Here is a 10,172-nt window from a genome sequence, read left to right on the forward strand (position 1 = left end):
TTTGACCTTAGAACTGAAGAAGCTTCTCGGATGAGAGGTGAAACGTCTTCAAGCAACTTAAAGAAGTCCAGACGCTTTTCTTTGCAAGCTCCTTTGACTATTATTACTAAGGTTCGATCTTTTGGGGAATTTAGTTACAAAACAAAAAAAATTAATCGCTCATCAGAGTCATCCTTGAAACTTACCATCCAGTCAAATTTGCTCTTACTCTGTACGTAAAACAGCTGCAAGCAGGAAAAGTCTTACAGAGTCACAGTGCTTAAACCAAAGAGAAGAAAGACATCAAAACAGGTTTGTCTGGTTTCCTGAGTCAGTCATGAATTATGTGGCAGAACCATTTTTTCACTGTAATGTTGTTTGAACGTATAGCATTGAGCATTGAGCAAATTAATGTGTTTGTGGTATGCACATGGGACGTATTTATGCTGTTTGTGTGTTTCAGGCTGCAAATAGAGCGGGACCATCTGGAGCAGTGGCTTAATGCTGCTGAGGAAATAACAGCAAAGGAAGAGGATCAAAGTCTTCTGGAAGAAGAAGCGCTTCAACAAAGGTAAACCTTTCTCCTGAAGGTGTGTCACTCTCCATGTAGATTTGCAACAACTTGTATGTGTTCATGGCCCGTATATACTGCCTGATAACATATAGTATATGTATACTTTGCAGTATAATTGAAAATATGCTTTAAACATTTACCTGACTGTTTTATTTTTTTTATTTACAACAATACATATGAGCAGTATTGATATTATTGTTGAAAATTCCAATGTATTTTAAATTCACACATATTTTAATATGTTGGGGGTTCCTGATTACAAATAAAGATATGGAGGCTGATGTGTTTACTTTAGACTTTTGAAGGATGGAAAGTGACAGTGCTGCCAGTGCTACATATCAGATGGAAATGTGAAAACATGAGAATAGCAGAGTGACAGTAAAGACAAACAAACCTAAAAAAAACATGCAAGTGTTCAGTGCTGTGATTTTGACTAATGCTCACCAAAGTGTCAGGAATCTTGGAAACTGTGTATTGTTTTGTCAGGTGACTCATTCTTTACTCCATGTGTGTTTTAATTACGCAAAGGTCTGTTATATTGTAGATAAAAAGCACTTGTTTTACATATATTTTATATTCGAGCTGGAGTAAATTTTTTAATTTAAAAAATGCAATGATGTAATGCTGATGAACTACTATCACTTTTATTTTTTATCAGCTTAATATCACACACAGAAGTCCACACCGTAGTATCTACCACTTCAGTGTGCTTTGACTCTAGCATGGAAACATTAGATTTGACCCCATTATTAGCATTTACAGCTTTGATTTCTCTGCAGGGTGAGGACAGAGCTCCTCAGTCAGCTTGTGTCATCTTTACAAAGAAGCAACCTTCAGCAGCTGGCGGTGGTGGAGAACAGTAAAAAGCTGTTGGAACGATACAACAACTCACACATTAAAATACAAGGTGACTGTAAGGAGACGCATTCCTCTCTGAGGGAGGAAATCGAGGTGTTTCAGGCTTTATTCAAGTCCACACAATCATGGATCAGTGATCTGAGACAAGCTGTAGACTCTCCACTTGCTGAAAGCCCCTGGATTCAGACTCCATTAGAGCAAAAACTTCACTGTGCTCAAGTAAGAAAATGTTGCCTGCACATACTAAGATACTCAGTTTCACTATATGTCATTTAGATCACAGATTTTATTTAGCGCATTTTATAAGAAAGTATGCTCTGTATCATACATACATGCATGTGCTAAGTACCTGTGTGGAGAGGTGACAGAAAGGCTTGATTGCTTGTGGAATATTGAACAACAAATCTTCTTACTCTCATATAAGTGATTGTGACGTGGGTGTGTAATGTGTGTAATGTCACATGAGGGCGTGGTATAGGTGCTTTCTTTTTCTCTACATTCCAACTTGTTCAAAACTAAGGAGTGTACATTTGCTGTGCAGAGCTGATGTTAGATTCAGGGAACTTTCTGGAATCTATATGTGTGTCTCAAAGCTGACAGTATCTGTCATACAGGCAGAATCCTGGAGATTTTTTATAACCGCTTTTTTGTTTTACTAAGGTTATATACTGACTTGTAAACCCTACAAAATCCATTGCAGGCAGTGTTGAGTGCCGAGTTAGAGGGGGAGGCTCGCCTGGAAGAGCTCAGAGTTACTGGAGATGGTCTGTGCCACAGGGTGTTGAATGAAGATGACCTGAAGAGGGAAGTTCAGGACACTGTTCAGAGAGCAGAGGAGAAGTGGCGGGAGACTTTGCAGTCAATTGAACCGTATTACAGGTGAGTGAGGTAGAGCGGGTCATCTACTGATCAGAAGGTTGGTGGTTCGATCCTCCAATCTGCATGCCAAATATCCTTGGGAAAGATGCTAACCCCAAGTTGCTCTCTGATGCATCTATTAGAATATAAATGCGTATGAATGTTAGCTAGAAAGCACCTAAAAGCATAGAAGAAAGTGCTTGTGTGAAAGGGTCATGTGGCATGTTGTATAAAGTGCTTCGAGTGCTGCGGGAGAGTAGAAAAGCACTATAATAGACTAAGTCCGTTTAAAACAGGTGGACCGTTCCTGAATCTAATAACTAATGAAACTAAGCAGTAAAATATTACACATTACATAATAACAGCTATAAATCCTGGGATTTAACTAAATCATTTTCATGGTCCAGTTTTAGTCAGAAATGGTTCTAATCTCTTGTTCTTATTGTTCTTAAGCGCTCTAAAAGCTGATCCAGAGGTCACTTGTTTTTACCTGGACCAAAGGAGGGAGCTTTGCCACAAAGTGGAAGTGCTGCAGCGCCAAAAAGATCAGCTTCCCACTTTATTTCCCTGTCCTGGCACAGCTGAGCGTAAACAAGGATGCCGTCTTGCCCTTCAACTGCAGGAGGAAACTGAATCCTTGCAGTTAATGCTTAGCAGCCTGTCTAAGAGGAGAAATGAGCTGATTGAGCAAACCAGAGACAGCATCTGGAAAGATTCTTCCTGGGATCTGCTTTACACCCACTGGTCAACACTGATGGCAGAACTAAAGGTAAAATTACACTTATAATAGTTAACTGATGTCTATTCAACAATGTCTCTGAGCTAACACTATTTGCACATTGTTAGGTGGTAACGATGTGGTAAGATCACAAGATAAATTTTTTGTCACAGTGTTTGTAGTTTTGCCACTGCAGTGGAGTTTAAATAAAAAAAATCATAAAAACAATCAATGAGTTTCCACTTTAAAACCAAAAGTTCAGGGGGGAAAATCATATTATTTGGGATTTGCAGCCAATTTTATATACAGTGCTCTATGTGTTAGAGGCTGAAGAATAATTAGAAAAACAAACAGAAGCGCCTGAAGTCTAGAACTCACCAAATGCTGTTTCCTCCAATAAAATGCTCTTCCTGTTTACTGCTGCCACTCTCAGCTGTTGCTTGTTTGTGGGTCTTTCTGCCTTCTGTCTTATCAGGTGGCTGACTTGGCCATTGAAGAATATCCAATTCCTTGCCCTTGAGAAACTCTTTTGTTGCTTTTGCTGTATGCTTTGGATCATTGTCAATTTGCGCTGTGAAACTGTGTTTGATCAGTTTTGCAGCATTTGTCTGAATCTGAGCAGAGAGTATACTCATGTACAGTTCACAATCCATCCTAATGCTTCTATCATCAGTCACATCATCAATAAACACTAGTGCCCTGGTTCCACTGCCAGCCCATGCTATAACGCCCCCTTCACCATCAGACCAGAGATAATGTGGTATGCTTCAGATCACGAGCTGTTTCTCTCCTCCATACTTTCCTCTTTGTGTCACTCTGGTACAACTTAATCTTGCATTCATCTGTCCAAAAAAAATCGTTTTCAGGACTGTTCTGTCTCTTTTAGATGATTTCTGGCAAAGTCTAATCTGGTCTTCCTACTATTGATGTTCTTCAGTGTAACCAGTCCTTTGCCCTTTGCTGTAAACCCTCGGCATTTCCATTCATGCAGGCAGGTTTTACTGGTTGACAATGATATGTCTTTCTTCTTGATTGTGTTCTTGACTTGATTTGAAGATGTTGACAGTAATTCTGTCATCATGTACTTGAGTTTTCTTACGTGGTGTTTCAGGACTTTTGGTGTGGCTGAGCTGGTCAGTGCATTCATTCTTTTTAAGAATTTACCAGCTTGCTAATTTGTCCGCTCCTACAGTTTTTGCTGTCTCTCTAATAGGTTTATTTTGGTTTTTCTGCATAATAATGACCTCCTTCACTCGTGCTGACATCTCTTTGGAGATGAAAGAAAAGAAAGCTATAAAACTGAAAGTCAATATTTTGAATGTATTTCAGATATTACGTCTGCTGCTACAGCTGAAAGTCTGAATAAAATCTTGGCTGTTTGATTAAAAATCACCTACAAGAACTGTCTTTGTGCAGCAAATTATGGACCTAACTTTATTTCTCAGAGTTCAGAGTAAAGAGTTTTATTTGTTTACTTCTTTTTTCTTTTTTCAATTCTATGCTCTTGTAGTATAATATGACATGATAGGGATAAATTAAATGTACATTAGCATCATTCATTCATTTCTTATTTTCCTTGTGTGATAGACACACTGTTACCAGGGGTTGCTCATTTCCTTTGGGCCAGGACTCTGGCATTAAAGTCACAATACATACAGCAGCAGGTTGTGTTTCATCCACTTTATCATAATGTGATATGAACACTTTTGGAGCATGACGTGTGGTCAGTTAATGGGTTGTGTTTCAGTCTATTTGTGTGTAAGCCTTCTGAGTGTGGCTTGTTTTACCTGTATCATCCACAGGGAGTGTGTTCCCGCCTTGAGGAAGGTGCGAGTAACGAGGAACAATTTGGCCACTTGGTGCAGCGCTGTTACCACAAATTGATGTCCCTACAGGAAAGGATATCAGCCTGTCAAGGCCAGAAAGAAAACTCAGCAGGAACAAACACTGACATAGCAGCTCTGGAGGTGAGATGCATTAAGTAAACAGACCAGATAAGCTTTGTCCAAGCTCTTACATTAAAAAAAATCATTGTTTAACAATATTAAAAAAGAATTTACACTGAAGAAATGTTGGATATGCAAAAATGTAATCATCTATCAGGGGTTTCTCCTATAGTCACTGTTTTTTTTGTCACATTTTTAGGTTTTGCTACAAGAAGTAACTGGCACTGAAAAAGATCTTTTTCAGCTTGTAACTCTCAAGGACTCCATCACAGTTAGTTTAACAGCTGAGGCCCAAATAAGTCTGACCCAACAAGTCAGCAACCTTCAAAACCATAAGAGGGCACTAGAGAGTAAAATCAGAGAGACTCTGGCACAGCTTCAAGTGAACAGTGATGAAAGCATTCAGCGAGTTAAAAAAGAAGCCTTGTATGTGCAGACAGCTCTTAAAGACCTGGCTGAAGGTGTTTCCAATCTTTCCGATACCCATGAAGCTTTGCCTGATATCAGCCAGCTGAAACAACAGTGGTGTATGATACAGGTAACATGAACATATACTTTGAAATGTTGATATATATCTAAAAAAAAAAAAAATTGGAAAAAGACAGCTCACAATATTTAAACAGAAGGACTTGTGTGTCTCTCAGAGCTGTGATAGCAGCCTGACAGAGCTGGCAGCAAGAGCTGAAGACCTGCAGAGGGCCAGAGAGTCGACCAGCACACAGGAAGCCCTTCCTGCAGATATCATTTTGACTGTCAGTGCCATTTCTGAAGACCTTGGCAGGTGCTTTACTTCATTCTAAAATGGAATAATTAATCATTCCTGTATTTATTCATCTTATCAACTGAATATGCAGTGCTAATTGTGAGAAATGATTTGTTAACTTTGACTTTTAGAAATTTCTGGGGATTTTAAGATTGCTCTCAAAGTAAAATGAAGATGAAAATATTAATTTAGTATCAAGAAAACAATTAAAGTGGCCTACCAACAGATAACAAGAAAAGACTTGTGCGAAACTTGCACTATTTGAAGCAGAAGGTAACTTGGGTTGATGGTGAACATGACTTAGTTCATCATCAGTATTGTTGCAGTGAAGATATATGAGGGTTTACACATCCTCTGAATATGTGAGGGAATATGAGGGTTATTTTGAAAATGCACTCGTTCTAAATACTGTACGGCTCATTCACTGCTTGTGGTCTCGCTCCAGCCTCAGGTCTGTTTTTTTGCAAAAGAAGCAGGATTTTGCAGAAAACACTGCAAACAGAGTGAGAGAGCTCACCAACCAGATGCAAGAGTGGTGCCAGAGAGAACAAGCTGAACCATCAACGCATAGCCAGGTAAAGCTCAGCGTGTTCAGTATTTTTTTCTGATACATGGAATAAATAAATAAATAAATTAGTTAATTAATTAATTAATAAACAAAAGTTTCAAAACAAATGTAAGCTTTGGTTCATATGCACAGGTAAACCTTTTGTTGTCTGCCTTTTGTTTCTTAAAATCTGCAAATGAATGCCTGAGTGAGTAGCCAAAAGTATTCACTCACCCATCCAAATCATTGAATTCAGGTGTTCCATTCACTTCTAAAGGTATATAAAATCAAGCACCAAGGCATGCAGATTGCTTCTACAAACATTTGTAAAAGAATGGTTTGCTCTCAGGAGCTCAGTGAATTTCAGCGTGGTACTGTGACAGAATGCAACATGTATAGTCTTGAAATTCCCACAATACCAAATATTCCAGTTATCTGTTCATGGTGTAACAAAGAGGAAGTGATTGGGAATGACAGCAACTCATCCACAAAGTAGTAGGATACGTAATATCCTTGAGCGAAATTAGCAGATGCTGCATAGTGCGCAGAGATCGCTAGCTTTCTGCAGAGTCAATCCTAAAGACCTTTAAACTTCATGTGGCCTTTGGATTAGCTCAAGAACATCCTTACATCAGCCTTACATCACCAAGCACAATGTAAAGGGTCAGATGCAGTGGTGTAAAGCATGCTGCAACTGGGCTCTAGAGCAGTGGAGACATGGAGAGAGTGATTGGTGGACGGAGGATTGTGGTGTGGAGTTGTTTTTCAGAAGTTGGGCTCGGCTTCTTAGTTCCAATGAAAGGAACTCTTACTACTTAGGAATACCAAGATATTTTGGGCAATTTAATGCTCCTAACCTTGTAGGAACAGTTTGGGGATGGGCCCTTCCTGTTCCAACATGTCTACATGGTCCATAAAGACATGGATGAGCAAGTCTGACATGGAAGAACTGGCCTGTACAGAATCATGGCTTCAACCCGATAGAACACGTTTGCGATGAATTAGAGCAGAGACGGCAAGCCAGGGCTTCTCATCCAACATCAGTGTTGACCATCACCTTGGTCAAAAATGTATATGTATAGAACCTATATGTGTTAACACGCCTTCTTTGCCACATATGCACCCTCTTGTATTCAGAGAGTCATGCATGGTGAAGAATGTGAAAAACACTTGAATATTTCTGTATAAATGTTATGTTTGTCTAAATGAACAGTTTGTCTGCACTCTCCATCTCAGCAAATCTCCCTGCAATATCTCCCCACAATACCGACACTTTATTACAGCTGTAATATAACAGGACATGGTTGGGCTGTTTGACCACTGTATTGAAGCTGCTGTATTCTCCCTGCTGTGTATTTACAGTGCACCTGTCATAATTGATATGTCATGTCATCTTTCGTTTCTCTAGCATCAGTAAAGTGTCTCCTTAAATGATAGTGTATTATAACTGAACCGGATCAGTACATCTTCTGTCATATGGATTAGGGGATAAGCATATTGGGAAATACAAAAGTAATTCAGGTGGAAAAAACACCTTGACTTGTCGCTTGTTGTTGACACAGAAGCAAAATTACAGTGAGTGAGATCTCCCGTGGTGAGGTTAAGCAGTCTTAAAAGGCACACTGTGACCTCAAACCAAAACAATCGGGATCAATAAGAGTTTACAGTTAGATAAGATACGAATCTTGATTAAACCAGATGTTTTTGCAGTGCGTGGTTTCTGTTTTACCCTTCTTTTTTTTTAGCTTGTGTATCTGTCTGTGCTGTCACAGGGAGCTCTGGATGAAGGTTTGCAGCTTCAACAAGCACTTTATAATGTACTCTCAGAGCAAGATTTTCTACTTAATTGCCTGGGAACAAATGTGGCACAGGAATTGGAGAAAAATGCTTCAGGTGCACTCACTGAAAGCCAGTCTGCACTTGAAACCCAATCTAAACACCTGGTGAGTGTCTCCCTTGTCATAGAAATGTACAGTTTGGTGAATTTATGGCCATAACATTACTATTGTTTTTAATATTGTTTATTTCAAAGGTCATTCGCGTTCATGCCAATGTGCAACTGGAAAACAAAGATTTGCCAAGCAGAAGTGAACAAGACAGTCTAAGAAATGAAAGTGGAGCACCTCATTTGGCATCAAGTGATAAAACTACAGCAGTGGGTCTTACAGCTTCGCCTTTCTCTTGTGCACCACACAGCCAGGAAAACTCTGAAACTAATCAGAATGACAACAAAAGTCAAACCAAAGGCACCAAACTTCATACAGAAGTATCAGGAGGTTCAAATGTGGAAGCCGATGCCACAAAACAAGAACAAGCAGCCGTGGTAAAAACTGAAGATGATGCCTTAGCCACATGTTCAGAAACTCCCAATGTTTTAAAGACCCAGCTAGAATCTCGCCACTTAACACCACAAGAATTACACTTGAAGTCTTATCTTGGGTTAAAAGATAATCGTGCACTCAGGGCACTTTCTGGAAATGACAGAGGGGCATTAGTGCCAGACTCACATCCTACGCTTAACAAAAGCTTAATAGCTCAGGAAGAAAACACACCATTGCAGAGTGACACCACCTTCACCGCTGTCTCAGAATTCTCAGCTGTAGGTGCAGACAACACTAAAGCAATCGATTCAGCACACTGTGTCACATCCTTGATAGAATTACCACCAACAAAGCCAGACAACTTCCCCACTACTGCCTCTGAACATACTGTGTCTAATCATCTAGAACCACAATTGGAGACATTCAAGGCAAATACAAATGCTCAGGGAAAACACTGTAAGGACGATGGTGTCGTGTTCACTGTTGTATTGGATATGGACCCACAGGACATACAGCAAAGGGACAATTCTGGTTTATGCTCCCAGGAAGCGAGGTTCCCGGATGAAAAAAACACACAATATTCAGGTACAGGATTCCCAGAGATGAAAACTGAAGTCTTTATGACGTCAAACAGTCAGGAATCAGACAAAGGATTGCAACAGTGCACATTTGAAGCACAATCAGAGACTTGTGAGGCAGCCGCCGATGTGCAAGAAAAGGAGAATTTCTCTAAATGTGTCAAAAGTAGCCCAGCAAAGGTATTTACCATAGTGTTAGACATTGAGCCGCAGCCATTCGACACGCAGAAACGTGAAAAAGCCAACAGCCCTGATTTACTCGGATATTCACAGGAAACACAGTTTTCTAATGCTAGGCCTGCAGAGGTTTCCAGCAGAGCATTTCCTCAGAATAAGTCAGGGCACTTTACCACATTAATTAGTGCTGGATCAGATGAGGTTATCTTCCCAAACTCTTGTACAAGTCCTGAATCAAACCCCTCGGTGTTAGTGAATACAGTTTTGGAAGAAGCAAACTGTTCAAGTGCCAAATTACCATGCAGAGAAAACCACAAAACCCATGGTTTAAAGCTTAACAAGGTGTCGAAATCCTCTAAATCATGTTGCGCTGTTGCTGAATGTCAGCATGCTGGTGCACAGACAGCAGAAACAACATTTCCAGATGTCAAATTAGAGGAGACAACAGATTTCTGTGACTCTGGGGAGCAAACAGAGAGCACAGTGGATGATTCTGTGGAAAGTGGGGAGGCCTTAAATGGCACACATATATTTGCTTCTGGCAAGAAACAAGTGACACCTGATAGCACTGTATGTAACACGGAAGCAGCATATGAGGAGGTGCCAAAGGGAGAAAACACAGAGGAAGCAAATGAATTTGAAAGCACAGAATGTAAAGTTTCAGAATTGCCAGTAAAACGAGACATTGCTTCGCTGCCAAAAGACAAAAATGAGGGGAAGTTGCCTGCAGCACTAGAGGACATGGGAGTAACACAGGAACAGGTAGGTGCCATTTGAAAATTTTACTGACTGGATTTTTCCTCACAGTTCTGCTCTTTCCGGACTTAATATGTCTAAGAAGCTAGGCAATCGA

At 40.0% G+C, this 10,172-nt stretch overlaps 1 protein-coding gene across 1 annotated transcript in view; it reads left to right on the forward strand.

Annotated features, from left to right (window-relative positions):
* Positions 1 to 10,172, forward strand: part of syne2a (spectrin repeat containing, nuclear envelope 2a) — an 84,844-nt gene that overhangs the window by 20,845 nt on the left and 53,827 nt on the right. Inside the window, exons 38-47 of the mRNA XM_005737310.1 lie at positions 443 to 550; positions 1,333 to 1,630; positions 2,112 to 2,290; positions 2,723 to 3,038; positions 4,790 to 4,954; positions 5,133 to 5,471; positions 5,578 to 5,714; positions 6,148 to 6,271; positions 8,016 to 8,186; positions 8,276 to 10,081. Of these exons, the coding sequence (XP_005737367.1) occupies positions 443 to 550; positions 1,333 to 1,630; positions 2,112 to 2,290; positions 2,723 to 3,038; positions 4,790 to 4,954; positions 5,133 to 5,471; positions 5,578 to 5,714; positions 6,148 to 6,271; positions 8,016 to 8,186; positions 8,276 to 10,081 (3,643 nt within the window). The remainder of the gene's footprint in view (positions 1 to 442; positions 551 to 1,332; positions 1,631 to 2,111; positions 2,291 to 2,722; positions 3,039 to 4,789; positions 4,955 to 5,132; positions 5,472 to 5,577; positions 5,715 to 6,147; positions 6,272 to 8,015; positions 8,187 to 8,275; positions 10,082 to 10,172) is intronic.

This window comes from Pundamilia nyererei, unplaced genomic scaffold (genome assembly GCF_000239375.1).
Source record: "Pundamilia nyererei isolate P.nyererei 1_Seehausen unplaced genomic scaffold, PunNye1.0 scaffold00074, whole genome shotgun sequence".
NCBI classification, from domain to species: domain Eukaryota; kingdom Metazoa; phylum Chordata; class Actinopteri; order Cichliformes; family Cichlidae; genus Pundamilia; species Pundamilia nyererei.